The sequence below is a fragment of the Corticium candelabrum genome, chromosome 12, assembly GCF_963422355.1.
Source record: "Corticium candelabrum chromosome 12, ooCorCand1.1, whole genome shotgun sequence".
NCBI lineage: Eukaryota > Metazoa > Porifera > Homoscleromorpha > Homosclerophorida > Plakinidae > Corticium > Corticium candelabrum.
The window spans coordinates 1,034,739-1,050,000 of NC_085096.1; the positions used below are offsets into that span (position 1 = coordinate 1,034,739).

General features: G+C 43.3%; 4 protein-coding genes across 5 annotated transcripts in view; 3 read left to right on the forward strand and 1 right to left on the reverse strand.

The window, feature by feature from the left end:
* Positions 1-923: 923 nt before the first annotated feature.
* LOC134188287 (TNF receptor-associated factor 6-like) lies at positions 924-2,477 on the forward strand. The gene has a single exon (XM_062656484.1). The coding sequence runs from the start codon at positions 924-926 to the stop codon at positions 2,271-2,273; it is 1,350 nt and encodes a 449-aa protein (XP_062512468.1). The 3' UTR covers positions 2,274-2,477.
* A 1,206-nt stretch (positions 2,478-3,683) lies between these two features.
* LOC134187964 (TNF receptor-associated factor 5-like) lies at positions 3,684-5,329 on the forward strand. The gene is made up of 2 exons (XM_062656145.1): positions 3,684-3,821; positions 3,897-5,329. The coding sequence occupies exon 2, from the start codon at positions 4,080-4,082 to the stop codon at positions 4,722-4,724; it is 645 nt and encodes a 214-aa protein (XP_062512129.1). The 5' UTR covers positions 3,684-3,821; positions 3,897-4,079; the 3' UTR covers positions 4,725-5,329.
* Positions 5,330-5,963: 634 nt separating this feature from the next.
* On the forward strand, positions 5,964-9,512 carry LOC134187778 (ras-related protein Rab-11A-like). Of its 2 annotated transcripts, XM_062655930.1 has the most exons (6): positions 5,964-6,062; positions 6,146-6,198; positions 6,288-6,449; positions 7,833-8,060; positions 8,681-8,761; positions 9,172-9,512. In XM_062655930.1, exons 2-6 carry the CDS (start codon positions 6,159-6,161, stop codon positions 9,321-9,323), a joined length of 663 nt encoding a protein of 220 aa, XP_062511914.1. In that variant the 5' UTR covers positions 5,964-6,062; positions 6,146-6,158; the 3' UTR covers positions 9,324-9,512. The 2 variants fall into 2 exon arrangements, with proteins under 2 accessions (XP_062511914.1, XP_062511913.1); XM_062655929.1 differs by having other exon boundaries at positions 5,967-6,198.
* Positions 9,513-9,693: 181 nt separating this feature from the next.
* The window catches only part of LOC134187941 (disintegrin and metalloproteinase domain-containing protein 10-like), an 8,976-nt gene continuing 3,407 nt past the window's right edge, over positions 9,694-15,262 (reverse strand). The window contains exons 5-10 of the mRNA XM_062656116.1: positions 12,420-12,735; positions 11,177-11,651; positions 10,906-11,056; positions 10,679-10,777; positions 10,403-10,493; positions 9,694-10,326 (exon numbers count right to left, since the gene is read on the reverse strand). Of these exons, the coding sequence (XP_062512100.1) occupies positions 9,904-10,326; positions 10,403-10,493; positions 10,679-10,777; positions 10,906-11,056; positions 11,177-11,651; positions 12,420-12,735 (1,555 nt within the window). The 3' untranslated portion in view covers positions 9,694-9,903. The remainder of the gene's footprint in view (positions 10,327-10,402; positions 10,494-10,678; positions 10,778-10,905; positions 11,057-11,176; positions 11,652-12,419; positions 12,736-15,262) is intronic.

A 15,262-nucleotide genomic window follows, 5' to 3' on the forward strand; every position in this document is an offset into this window, starting at 1 on the left:
GGAGTTGTACTGCTGGAAAAGCGATCGAAGAAAGCCACAAAACAATAGAATCTAGACCATCTATATACCTCGTTCTTATATAATTAATTAATGTATAGGCAGTAGTACGTACAAGTTGTGTGTTTTACATTTGTTAATTGCACTTTGCTTATTTAAGTGTACTGTAATTAATTAACTAATTAATGGCTTCTACTCTAACCGAGCAAGCAAATATTCAAATTTTGACAAACATATATTATTTAACATTTGTGATATAAAATTTATTGATATTAATGCTATTGGAGGCGTGTCAAAATTTTAAGCTTCCGCATTTTTTCCTGCAAACTCATGCATTTTGATTCAGCTAGGTTGGCAGGTCTGAGACTGTGAGAGAAGATGGCAGTTTACAGTTATTGTGTACCTAACTTTACGAACCAAACACATTGCAATATTAGGTTAACTGCAATATTAATTAAGTTAACTAATTAATGCTGCCACAGAGCTGACATTTTTATCGTTTGCCGTTGAGTCTACAGTTTCTGCGCTCTATCTCTGTCTTTTTTTGAAGCAGTTGCTGCTTGTTGTCGTGCACGACAGCTCGCTACTGTTGTAGAGGTGAGACTCATGCAGAGTGTAACGATTACATTGGTTTTTGGACGTCAAGTGACTTTTACACTATTGTTTACTTCGAATTCTTTCTTTCGTTTCCTGGCTTTCACCCTAATTCGTTGGAAATGGAGATGATGAACGGAAGGTCACTAGTTATCTTTTCGTTACTATATGATGAGCAAACATGTGTGTACAGATGTGGAGAGAAGATGGTATGTGTGTGAGTGGTACCCAACCCTTGGTATCTGCTGTAGAGGTTTTGCACCCGAGGTCACATAAGAGGATTTCCGGGATATGGAATGTCATGCGCAAACCAGCCCTCGTGGCATGCCATGATGGCTGTCTACTCTAGAGGTGGACTCGATGCTCACTTTGTTGAACCTCTCAATGATCGATGCGTATGCCCCATTTGCCACTCGGCAGCACGAGAACCAATGCTGACCAAGTGTGGTCACCAGTTTTGCCAGGAGTGCTTGAGGCCCCTCATTAGGAATGGTAATGTGATGTGCCCAGTGTGCAGGACGAAACTGAATACATCTGAAATGCTTGTAAACAACATGACGAAACGTGAGATTCTTAGTTTGAAGATTTTGTGTGATCAATGCGAGAAAGGTTGTAGCTGGCAAGGTGAACTGAGACAGCGTGATGAACACAACCGGAAATGTGGCTATGTTTTTGAAGCGTGCAGCAATGATTGTGGAGGATTGGTAATGAGAATGTTCATGGACTATCACAAGCAGAATAAGTGTAATCGCCGAATTTTGGGTTGTTGCTACTGTGATACAGAGCTGGAATATAGACTGTTAACTGTTCACTATGAGATGTGTGATAGTTACCCTGTTTACTGTCCTTATAAGTGTGGAGCGCAGGCTGCTAGGAAAGATGTGGAAACGCACATCAGCAGACAGGGTGTATGCCCCACCAGTCCTCTACATTGTGATTTTGCATCAGCTGGATGCCAGTTCATTGGGAATAGAGAGCAACTGCAATATCACTTGGACAAAAACATAGTCTATCATCTTAGTTTGGCTATGCAAACAGTGAGCAATGTACAAGAGAGATTGGAAGAAACAGACAAAGAGTTAGCTGATGTTAAGAAAACACTGCAACATACAGAAAGTTTACTGTTGTCTGCAAACTATGACACATTCAGAAAAAGTTTGGTTGGTGACTACTTAGAGAAAGATGATCAGAAACAACAGTCAGTGGAGTATGTGAAAGCTTTACTGGATAAACGGATCCAAATTTCATTCGTAACGGGTAGCACTTTTGTATACCTGTGGAAGATAGAGTCACACCAATTAGCAGGCTTGAAATGTAAACCAGGTTGTCATTGGTCAGTTTCATCTAGCGAATTCAACATCAGAGATCCGGGTTTGCTGCTACAGCTTGAGCTTAAAATTTCTTGTATACAAGCTAGGTTTCATTCACACGCATTTGAAGCTACGGTGTATTGGGGTCAACAACATAAAAAGAAATTGCTCAAGCCAAACTATTTGATGTCAATTTTTCTGCATGATAATCATCGTTACAGGTCAAGAATTGAGAAAGAGATTGTATCTAGTTGCCCATCTGGGTATACTCGTGGAGAGTTTTGTAGCAATCTTCGGGGATTTGGATACCTACAGGACGTGGTGATGAGAGATGGGTTGTTGGTTGTCTTTGAGTTGCAATCGAAAGTCTAACCCTGTATTATCAACTTTGTTGCCTGCAAGCTTTACAAGCATCTAGGAGATGGGAGCTTTGTAATTGGTGGACAGTTATGATCATTTGATTTGACAGCAATAGTTAACTTAGCTCTCTTGTGCTGGATGCAGGAGTTTATACTGTTATATGTATTGGGGGATTGTACCATTTACTTGGTGTAAGACATGCAGTTGCTGTTGTAAATTTGAGTACGGAGCCGTGTCTAGTTATTCATGCTAAATATTGCATGTAATGGTTTTCAACTACCGGCATCATTCACCACACACACACACACACACACACACACACAAACACACACACACACACACACACACACACACACACACACACACACCACACCACACCACACCATACCACACACACACACACACACACACACACACACACACACACACACACACACACACACACACACACACACACACACACACACACACACACACACACACCACACCACACCACACCACACCATACCACACACACACACACACACACACACACACACACACACACACACACACACACACACACACACACACACACACACACACACACACACACACCACCACCACCACCACCACCACCACACCACACCACACACACACACACACACACACACACACACACACACACACACACACACACACACACACACACACACACACACACACACACACACACACACCACACCCCACGCACGCACTCACGCACGCATGCACGCACGCACGCACGCACGCACGCACACACACACACACACACACACAGTTCATGCATTTCACAGAGTCGACACCAGTTTTCTTTAATTAATTAATAGTTTGCGCATGCGCACTTAATTTACCCGCCTACAATGGTCGCGTGACAGTTCTCTGTCAGACTCTGACTGTGAGACAAGATGGCAGTTTACAGTTACTGTGTACTTAGTAACTTTACAAACCAAACACAATATTAATGCTGCCACGGAGCTGAAATTTCCATCATTTGCCGTTGAGTGGATCTACAGTTTCTAGGCTCTATCTCTGTCTTTTCTTTTTGAAGCAGTTGCTGCTTGTTGTCGTGCATGACAGCTCGTTACTGCTGTAGAGGTGAGACTGAGAGTGTAACGATTACATTGGTTGTTGTACGTCAAGTGACTTTTTACACTATTAATTGTTTACTTCGAATCCTTTTTTTGTTTCCTGGCTTTTTTTACGTTAATTTGTTAGAAATGGAGACAATGAATGGAAGGTCAATAGTTATCTTTTGTTACTATATGATGAGCAAATATGTGTGTACAGATGTGGAGATAAGATGGTATATGCGTGTGAGTGGTACCCAACCCTTTGTATCTGCTGTAGAGGTTTTGCACCCAAGGTCACATATTTGGAGATTTCCGGGTTATGGAATGTCATGCGCAAACCAGCCCTCGTGGCATATGCCATGGCTGTCCACCATAAAGGTGGATTCGATGCTCACTTTGTTGAACCTGTCAATGATCGATACACATGCCCCATTTGCCACTTGGCAGCACGAGAACCAATGCTGACCAAGTATGGTCACCTCTTTTGCCAGGAGTGCTTGAGGCCCCTCATTAGGGGTCGTACTGTGACTTGTCCTGTGTGCAGGGAGAAACTGAAGAAATCACAAATGTTTCTAAGCAACATGACGAAACACGAGATTCTTAGTTTGAAGATTTTTTGTGATAAGTGTGAGAAAGGCTGTAGCTGGCAAGGTGAACTAAGACAGCGTGATAACACTACCAGGGATGTGGCTATGTAGTTGAAGCATACAGCAATGATTGTGGAGAAATGGTAATAAGAAAGGACATGGACAATCACAAGCAGAATGAGTGTAATCACCAAATTGTGGGTTGTTGCTACTGTGATACACAGCTGGAATATGGACAGTTAACTGTTCATTATGAGATGTGTGATAGTTACCCTGTTGACTGTCCTTATGAGTGTGGAATGCAGGTTGCTAGGAAGGACATGGAAATGCATGTCAGCAGAGAGGGTGTATGCCCCACCAGTCCTCTACAGTGTGATGTTGCATCAGCTGGATGCCAGTTTATCGGGAATAGAGAGCAACTACAAGATCACTTGGAAAAGAACACAGCCTATCATCTTAGTTTGGCTATGCAAACAGTGAGCAATGTACAAGAGAGATTTGCAAGTGCTGGAAAGAAACAAGCAGAAACAGACAATGAGTTAGTGGTTGTTAAGAAAACACTGCAAAAGACAGACAATGAGTCGGCGGATGGTAACAGAGCACTGCAACAGACAGAAACTTCAGTTTTGGCTGCCAACTATAAAACATTCAGCAAACTTTTGGGTGGCGAGCGCCTAGAGAAAGATGATCAGAAGCAGTCAGTGGAGTATGTGAAAGCTTTACTGGACAAACGGATACAATTTCATTTGAAATGGGCGACACTTTTGTACACCTGTGGAAGATAGAGTCACAACAGTTAGCAGACTTGACGTTGCACCAATCACATCCGTGCACAATTTTATCTAACAAATTCAACACCGCAAATCCAGGTTTACATTTACAGCTTAAACTTTCTTGTCAAAGAGCAATCATGTCTATGTTATACATGTACATATTTGAAGCAAAGGTGTACTATTGGGGTCAACAACAAGCCAAGAAATCGCACAAGTCAAAGTATTTGATGTCAATTTTGCTGCATAATAATCATCATTACAGGTCAAGAGTCCAGAAAGAGATTGACTTTAGTAGCGTGACTACTCATGAACAGTTTTATGACGTAGAAAAAGGTTGTTTGTTTGTGGTTTGTCCAAAATTTGAACGCGTGTATTTTGATAGCCTAAATGTGAAAGATGGGTTGTTGGTAGTCTTAGAGTTGCAATCAAAAACTCTAACTTTTTATTTTTTTTTGGGTTGCAAGTTTTACGAGCGTTTAGGATGTGGGAGTTTTGCAATTAGTGGACAGTTTATGATCGTTTGACAGCAATACTTAACTTAGCTGTCTTGTGCTGGATGCAGGAGTTCTATACTGTTGTATGTATTGGGGGTTTGTATTTGGTGTAATACAGTTGGTGTGGATAATCTGATCGAGTGCAGACATAGATGCTCAGTTACATTTAGTTTTTTTGTGGACAAGAACGGTATTTGCGTGAAAGTATCCTACAGGCATCACACACACACACACACACACACACACACACACACACACACACACACACACACACACACACACACACACACACACACACACACACACGCACGCACGCACGCGCACACGCACACACACACCCAACATACCCACATCACACACCCAACATACCCACATCACACACCCTACATACCCACATCACACACCCAACATCCACACACCCAACACCCACACACTCACACACACTCCCACCCACTTACCCACCCACTCACACACACACACACACACACACACACACACACACACACACACACACACACACACACCAGTTCATGAATTTCATACATGCTAGGAGAACTAGCGATATGACTTTGTACATACATTCCCTGTTTATCTAGTCACGTGACATTTTTTTTGCTGGGCTAATCATTAAAAGCACGGTATCAGCCGAAATTTAAAAGTCGTACTAAGAGCACACTAGCTAACTACCAGAATTTCCGCAAGGCAACTTCGCAATCCCAATACGCAATCCCGTAACTCTTTTGCGCAGGCGTCAATAGGAGGCGTGTCACCTAGTGACTTGAGTCGAAAAGCATCGCCGAGTTTTGCCTCCATCCGACACCACAGCGCCGTTCTAATCATCTAAACGAACGCCCAGGTTACCTACCGTCAACTCTAGATTGAAACATAGTTATCACATCACGTCGAGAGGCGACATTTCACTCTTTCATCTCATTGCAGCACCTGCGCCAGGATGTCGGGGAAAGACGACGAGTACGACTATCTTTTCAAGGGTACGATAAAGTAATAGTGTTTGGATGTCACTTGGTGTGTATCATTTGGTGGGGGCCCGTTTGGGGTTAATGCCGTTTCTGTGTGGCAGTCGTTCTTATCGGCGATTCTGGAGTGGGGAAATCCAATCTCTTGTCTCGTTTTACGCGTAATGAGTTTAACTTGGAATCGAAGTCGACGATAGGAGTGGAATTCGCGACGAGAAGCATCGTAGTTGATGGAAAGACAATCAAAGCTCAGATATGGGATACTGGTATGAGATGGACAGTTAGAGATAGTAGATTGGTGATTGTGTCGGTTGGTTGCGTTTGTTGTTGCGTTAGACAGGATGTCTTAGACGTTGGAGTGATGCCTCAATGAATGGAGTGGAGCTAGTTGGAGGGATGCATCTCACAATACACTAGATTATGTAGTGGAAGGATGCATCTCACAGTACACTAGATTATTGTATTGGAGGGATGCATCTCACAATACACTAGATTATGTAGTGGAAGGATGCATCTCACATTACACTAGATTATTGTATTGGAGGGATGCATCTCACAATACAATAGATTATGTAGTGGAAGGATGCATCTCACAGTACACTAGATTATTGTATTGGAGGGATGCATCTCACAATAGGTATAGGTTTATAGCCGGCTTGTAGCACCCAGCTGAGGCGTTGATATCCTTTAGGCGCGGAAGTTCAAATCAGTTGTGTAGCAAAATGTTCTGAAATCGACTTGGCCATTGAAACAGCGTTTTTTGGAAGCTAGTAAACTGCTAGTCGTCGTTGTTTCTGATCAGCAGTCTTCTGAATCTCGTTTCCAATTTCATCCACTAGTTTTCAGAAGTTTCTTGATTTGCATGTTCCCCCTAACACCACAAAAGCTACTGCATGTGTGCGGTTAGAGTGTTCAACGCATGGAAGAAATGGAGAAACAAGCAGCCAACTGAAGAGGGAGTGCTCGTGTGGTACGTTCATGATCAGCATGTAATGAACAACAGAGGAATGAACTACTGGCTTGCAAGGTTTGTGCATGAAGTTTGGAGGCCGTATCCACCTTCTACCATGTAGCTGGTTTACAGCGTTCTGTGCACGCAAGTATCATTCTGTTGCTGGACGCCTAACCACGGCTAATTTTTTCCAGAAGGACGACTCTCAGTTTAGTTTGCTCAGGTCTACACTTGATACACGTATGAAAGAACTCGTTATGATTTCCGTACGGATCCGTAGACCCGCGTATTGTTTGTTCTGGCTGACAGATATGTTTCAATAGCTTAATTGTTATGTTCACAAACAATTCACATCTTGATAAACCAGTAGCCCCAGGCAGTTATACAGCCTGATTTATTGACCGGTCAATGTGTAGCGGAAGTGGGATATGTCATTTATTGTAAGCGAATACTGGACACTGATTGGCGCAGACGAAGCTAGGGTGCTACAACTAGACTATTGTATTGGAGGGCTGCATCTCACAATACACTAGACTATTGTATTGGAGGGCTGCATCTCACAATACACTAGACTATTGTATTGGAGAGATGCATCTCACAATACACTAGACTATTGTATAGCAGGGATGCATCTCTCAGTAGATTTACGCATTTACACTCAACATTAATCATTGTCATTGTTCTTTCTGTTGTGTAGCTGGGCAAGAACGATACCGAGCTATAACGAGTGCGTATTATCGGGGAGCTGTTGGTGCTCTTCTTGTGTATGATATTGCAAAGCATCTCACGTATGAGAACGTGGAGCGCTGGTTGAAAGAACTGAGAGACCACGCTGACCAAAATATTGTTATTATGCTTGTTGGCAATAAGAGCGATCTGAGGCACTTGAGAGCCGTTCAAACCGACGAGGCCAAGTCCTATGCGGGTATGTATGTCTGTTTATAGGTGTGTGTGTCTGTCTCTGATTGCTTGTCTATCTGTTTGTCTGTGAGCATGTTTGTCTGTTTATCAATGTGTCTGTCTGTCTGTCTGTCTGTCTGTCTGTCTGTCTGTCTGTCTGTGTTCCTGTCTTTCTGTTTGTCTGTCTGTCTGTCTGTCTGTCTGTCTCTTTATTCTCTTTATCTGTCTGTCTTTCTCTTTATCTGTCTGTCTTTCTCTTTATCTGTCTGTTTGTCTGTCTGTCTGTCTGTCTGTCTGTGTTCCTGTCTTTCTGTTTGTCTGTCTGTCTGTCTGTCTGTCTGTCTCTTTATTCTCTTTATCTGTCTGTCTTTCTCTTTATCTGTCTGTCTGTCTGTCTGTCTGTCCACCCATCTGTCTGTTTCTTTCCATTTGTTTGTCTGTCCGTCTGTGTGTCTGTTTGTGTGTCTTGGTTTCTCGTCTACCTGTTTGAAAGGTGTATGTGGTTTTCCGTCTGTTTGTAGGTGTATGTGGTTTTCCATCTGTTTGTCATGCATTTGTCATTATTTGTTTCTAAGCATGTTTATGTTTGTTTCACATTTGTGTTGGCTCTGCTCACGTTTGATTTCTACTCATTGTGTTGTGTAGAGAAGAACGGATTGTCCTTTATTGAAACGTCAGCTTTAGATTCAACAAATGTAGAAACGGCATTTCAAGACATCTTGACGGGTAATGATCTGTGGTGTGTTTGTGTGTGTGTGTGTGTGTGTGTGTGTGTGTGTGTGTGTGTGTGTGTGTGTGTGTGTGTGTGTGTGTGTGTGTGTGTGTGTGTGTGTGTGTGTGTGTGTGTGTGTGTGTGTGTGTGTGTGTGTGTGTGTGTGTGTGTGTGTGTGTGTGTGTGTGTGTTTAGAGGTGCGTTGCTTCATGATGGGCTGGACATGTGGACAAGATAGCTAGCAGTTAGGCATGCAGTAGTTTATTAGATGGACATTCATGCAAATATACATGCACACATACAGACTGACAAACCATGCACAAACACACCCATGCCAGTAGTACGTGTTAGTACACACTCTCTACTCTTCGTCTCTTCTCTCATCCTTGCTCACCTCACAATCACCATTCGTCTGTCTCCACAGAGATCTACCACATCGTTTCTCAGAAGCAAATCAGCAACGCACAAGGCGAGGACGGGTCAGCGCCGGGAAGCGACGTTCAGACGATTGTTGTACAGCCAACGAGTCCGGAAGAAGAGAAGAAAAAGAAATTGCCTTGTTGCGCACAACTCTGATAAACTGTTGAAGTTCTTGCTGATGCGATGCATTTAGAATGGTTATGTACGAGCAACTGGGGTGTTTCTTTTTTTTGTTTAGTCGTGGTGTCGGCCATTGTTCAAAGTCACTTGCAATTGATTAGATACAGTTCGTATATGTATTGTGTAGACAGGAGTGTTGAGAATTATGCTGGAATCGTGTGAGTAGCTGTGGTCCAACGTGCAGGTGTGTGTACACGTGCATGAGTGAGCACGTGGATGCGTGTACACGTGGGTGGGTGTACACGTGCACGTGTCAGCACGTGGGTGTACACGTGCATATGCACGTGTTGCGCATGCATACGCAAGCATTGTCATATCTACTGTTTACACAAAGTGCACACACACATTACACCATCATACAATCCAAAAATTAATACGCGTAAATATACTAAACTGACATGACCAGCAGCGAGTCAGCAAATAACCCAATCGATCACACATCGTACAGTAATTACTACCACCACTACATCACCTCCGCATTCATATGCATTTAACTTTAAAATACTAACTAATCCATCAATCCTATCTGCACCAAATCGCAGCACTTCTGCCCTCTCTATCTCCTCCGATTGCCTCCATCTGGTTTCGGATAGCTCTTCGGAGTTTTCTTCGAGCAAAGCCAAATGAAACCAGCCATAAGGAGGATGACCCCAACACCAATCAGAGCTGCTCCCCACCAGTACTTGGTGAGCCACTCTTTGGCGGTCTCTATGCTCTCTGTAGAGAAGAGGAGGTTTTTCAAACGGGCGATCGGACCGTCGAGATCAACCAGCCGACACTCGTGGAAGTAGTCGCAATATCCCTGGTTCTGGTTGCAGGCAGTGCCGGGTGGGACTTTCGTGCTGACATTTAGGCTTTCAATCGAGAACGACGTCACACAAGTGCCTGCCACTTCACAGCAGACATCACAGAAATGGGTTGCTTCAAGGCATTCACATGGCTCGTATCCACCAATCAAGCAGATGGAGCCCGTACATTCCTATAGACAACAGACTGTCAGGTCGATACCAAGACAGTGGTAAACACTGTCTTGTTGTTTATATATTGTAACATACCCCGTCTACACAAACTCTTCTTTCATTTTTGCAAAAATGACCGTTTCTTGAACTGGTGTCAGGAGAGTCAGGACAAGTTGCACTCACACCGGTACAGAGAAGTCAAGGAAGCAACTTAGTCGTACATACTTAGTTATTAGAGGGATGCATCTCACAATACACTAGACTATTGTATTGGAGGGATGCATCTCACAATACACTAGACTACTGTATTTGAGAGATGCATCTCACAATACATTAGACACGCACAACTCTATTAAATGTAGAAAAAGATATCTGCAATTTGAGGCGGCTTTACAACCATCATCTTCTTGGCATATTACAGTATTGCTCTGGAACTCACATTGCTCGTTACAACATGGACCCTGTTGTGGACTACAAAGACAAAAGCAAAGGTTACAACTTAACAAAACAGGAGACAAACAAGCACAAGCACACACACACACACACACACACACACACACACACACACACAACAGGCAGACAAAATAATATTGTGATACCTGCACACAACGCCTGTTTTCAATCTACACTGTTTCGACTTTGCTTCATTAGCAGAATAACAACAACTATCAGTGCAGTCAGCCATAAATCCACAGTCACACTCCTCGTCGCCTTCAATCACACCATTACCACAAATAACTCCAGTTGAATCTGAACAGCACAACACAAGGACATCAATAAGTCCAGGCTGACAAGCGTGCGCGCGTGCACACACACACACACACACACACACACACACACACAACCACCACCACCACAAACTGTCTTTACTTTCAAAGCATCCCGCTCCCTGTCCCTTCACTTGAATCACAGATCCCATACTATCTCTACTACACAACGAAAACTGATCGTTGTTCTGTTCAGTCCCGCTCGTCGCTCGAAAGTACATAATGTAATTCCCAGCCGTGCCACCAGGAGCACACGCTCCCGACATGTCGTGATTTGAACCAAAGTTGTGTCCTATCTCGTGAGCAAATGTAATACGAGAGACGGTTATTGGCACAGTCTGGCCATAGTTGACCAACGAGACAACGCCAGTGTTGAGACTCTTCGAAACTCCGCCAGTAAACGGGGTGTAGTCCTCACAAATCCCGCCTGCGGTTGATGACGATGTTGAGCCGACAAATGCGAGGCCTAGGACACCTTCGTCAAAATCTCGATACGTGAAGAGATATGCAAGACAGTACTCGTGGTGGTCGTAAAGCGACCAGGAATCGAGAAACTTGTCAACACCGAGAAATGTTTGCTACAAAGATAAAAACCTGTATTGGTATTGTGATGTACTGTGAGATGCATCCCTCCAATACAATAGTGTGTTATGAGATGCATCCCTCCAATACAATAGCCTAGTGTATTGTGAGATGCATCCCTCCAATATAATAGTCTAGTGTATTGTAAGATGCATCCCTAAAATACAATAGTCTAATGTATTGTGAGATGCATCCCTAAAATACAATAGTCTAATGTATTGTGAGATGCATCCCTCCAATACAATAGTCTAATGTATTGTGAGATGCACCCCTCCAATACAATAGCCTAATAATAGTCTAATGTATTGTGAGATGCATCCCTCCAGTACAATAGTCTAGTGTATTATGAGATGTATCCCTCCAATACAATAGTCTAGTGTATTATGAGATGCATCCCTCCAATACAATAGTCTATTGTATTGTAAGATGCATCCGTCCAATACAACAGTCTAGTGTATTGTGAGATGCATCCCTCCAATACAATAGTCTAGTGTATTGTGAGATGCATCTGTCTGACGCTGCAGTCTGGCGTGTTGTGGCCTGTGTGTGTGTGTGTGTGTGTGTGTGTGTGTGTGTGTGTGTGTGTGTGTGTGTGTGTGTGTGTGTGTGTGTGTGTGTGTGTGTGTGTGTGTGTGACAGTGTACCGCCGGTGTGGTCTGGTGTGTGTGTGTGTGTGTGTGTGTGTGTGTGTGTGTGTGTGTGTGTGTGTGTGTGTGTGTGTGTGTGTGTGTGTGGCCACCAGTGTGCACACATTCCCAACATACATCAAAGTCAGTGTCCGCAGGAGCTTCCTTCCAAACAGCAGCTCGCCTGATTGCTATACGAATATTATCACCACGTTCGTCCAGATCAAAATCCGTCGCAGGAAATATGGTGTTCACCTCCAGCACGTGCCTTACCAACAAGCTTAGAGCCGCATTTTCGTTATTGCCAAGATGTTTATACAACTTCTGATCAGCAACGATCTGAATTCGACATTCAGTGTGTTCATCATCAATATTGAATGCTGCCCGTTTGTATCGTTGTACTCGTCTTTGTAAGCTTTGTCTTCGCTTGATTTCTTCTTCAGGTAGTTTGTTCCTGTAGAAGAGAAATGGTAAGGCATGAGGCAATAGGAATAGGTTGAGCCACTAGCTGGTTATGCTTCAGGTGATGAGAAATTAAAAGTAAATATAAGGAGATGTAAATGAATAGTCAAACATGTACACAGATGGCAGGCTGGTAAATAAACAATCAAATAAAAAAAGATAAAAAAGAATAAAAAGAATAAAATTTTTTGAAAAATTTAAAAAACAAAAAATAAAAAATGTGTGTGTGGCTGCAGGGCTCGAAAAATAGGTCGTCAAGTCGTCATTTGACGAATTAAATTTTACAACTGACGACTAACGTTCTAGTCTAGGTCGTCAAATGACTAGAGCAGACCAACACTAGTTTGTAATGGCTTCTTGGTACGCAGGCGGATAACTGTACTGTACCGAAACATGCATCGCTTTGCCACTCACATTCGGACATTCGTCGTACAATGACATGTACGAGTAGTACTGCTAGCAGCGCGCCATACGTTGACAAACTGCTCATATCCCGGATAATGAAACTGGGCGTGCAAGAGCCATCTCAGGATTCCAACAAAGTAAAGGCGTGAGTTTGACAATGGTAAATCCTGTAGATTGAAATAGGTAGATATGATTTTAGTAGCAAGAAACGGACAACTTCTGCAATGTAATGTGGAAGTCTGGCTTAAACCCCACCTTGTTTTGACAAAGAGAGATGGTATGCATTTAATCGCTAATTCAATTAGTTAACACTACTGTCTTCCTTGCCTCCGTGAAGATGTCAAGCTCTGTAAAATCTAGCACGTCGTATCTATTGGCTCAGCGGTAATGTGTGTGTGTCAGTTGCATGCCCTTGTGGGAATACTGCGCTGTATGCTTCCACTGCACTGAATTCTAGAAGGCTGTACAAAATGGCGGCATACCACTAAACACCATGATTGATATCAATGTGACATCCTAAACTAAAAATTTCGACGACCAAAATTTTTTGGGAACTCGTCAAATGACGACGACTAGTTGGACCAATTTTTCGAGCCCTGGGCTGCGTGGTGTGTGTGTGTGTTCGCGATACTCAGCCATGTCTTCTGTCCGTTTGCAACCAAAATCGGCACGCACACTCAGCACATAAAGGGAAAGGTTTGCAAAAAATTTGAAAAACAATTGCACCGGGTCCCCTCTCGAGGGGTCAACCCCCAAATAAAATTTCTCAATGACACACAAACGCTACACATTCCAGTTCATTCGAATACACGCCCACACCAGTCCTGTGTAGACTGTACATGCCGTCGTTCTTTGCAAAGCTTCAAGCAATCGAAGATTTCTTGCCGACTGAAGCTACTCTTGCTTCTAACGCTTTCGTTTCTCTCCAAATTCTCATCCAGTGTGAAAAATAATGCTAGGACATAGGACAATGTCCCACCAAATGTGTTGTTTGTTCGACCAAATGCTGCACCAGTGTTAGGACGTGTTTGGACAAAACATCCATTGGTACATATATATATATATATATAAGCATATGATAATGTAAACCTTGTCTGTTAGCACCTGATGGCCTTTCCAATTGTGTAACTGTTAATTTCATGAACTTAGGTGCCTCCTAGCTAGCCTCAAACTTCCAGACCAGAGTGCGCGCGAAGCGCGAGAACTCTAGTCTGGACCAAGTCGACACTAAAATGATTTCGGAAATAGCCTTCTAAGCCAATCAGCTCCTTATAGCCGGAATGTCAATTGCAAATTCTGATTGGTTTAGCAGTAATTGGTTATGCTAAGCACACTAGCGCTGATTGCGCGTGTGTGAAACCCGCGTGGACGGCTAAGTGCACGCCAGAGCCCTGATCAAGACTCTGGTGCACGCACACATCTTACTTTTAGTTTCAGCTTCAGTTCTTTGATATTTTCAAGCTTGCGGTGACAGGACATGCACAGCAGCGTCGCTAGACCATCATCTTTGACAACTGGTCGAGCGGTAGTCTTGCCAGTCGACCGGTTGGACTAGCTAGCGGTCTGCCAATGAATCGAAGAGTCGTGGTTTCATGACGTCCACGAAGGTATCGCCGCAAACACTGCAGACGTCTCTTCTTAGTTCGTGAGATCTCATGGCATTTACAAATGATATGTTGATCGAGGTAAAACGATCCTACGCTGTTACACTACCATTTAGCATCGCTATTGATAAATACTTCCGAAATCGTTTTAGTATCGACTTGGTCCAGACTAGAGTTTGCGTGCTTTGCGCGCTCTCTGGTCTGGAAATTCGAGGCTACCTCCTAGTATGCTTTCTCCAGAGAAAACCTCAGCTGCCTTTACACACACACACAGACACAGACACAGACACACACACACACACACACACACACACACACACACACACACACACACAGTGACACCCCCGCTATTTCTCCCTTGGAAGTTGGTTATCAAAATTACATGCAAAATGGCTGCAGTAGGGGAGGCACTCAGTTATACAAGTAACATACAAGAACGTCCTACAGTACCTAGGCTCAGTCTGTCCGAGCCAAAATAATTCCCTATTTTCCACACTGTCATCACATTTG

Bases quoted from the DNA above. Each gene is read 5' to 3' on its own strand.
- LOC134188287 (XM_062656484.1), top strand. From the start codon at position 924: ATGGCTGTCTACTCTAGAGGTGGACTCGATGCTCACTTTGTTGAACCT.
- LOC134187964 (XM_062656145.1), top strand. From the start codon at position 4,080: ATGGTAATAAGAAAGGACATGGACAATCACAAGCAGAATGAGTGTAAT.
- LOC134187778 (XM_062655930.1), top strand. From the start codon at position 6,159: ATGTCGGGGAAAGACGACGAGTACGACTATCTTTTCAAGG. The intron at 6,450-7,832 runs GTATGAGATGGA...TCTGTTGTGTAG, and splicing joins AGCTCAGATATGGGATACTG to CTGGGCAAGAACGATACCGA. The intron at 8,762-9,171 runs GTAATGATCTGT...CTGTCTCCACAG, and splicing joins ATTTCAAGACATCTTGACGG to AGATCTACCACATCGTTTCT.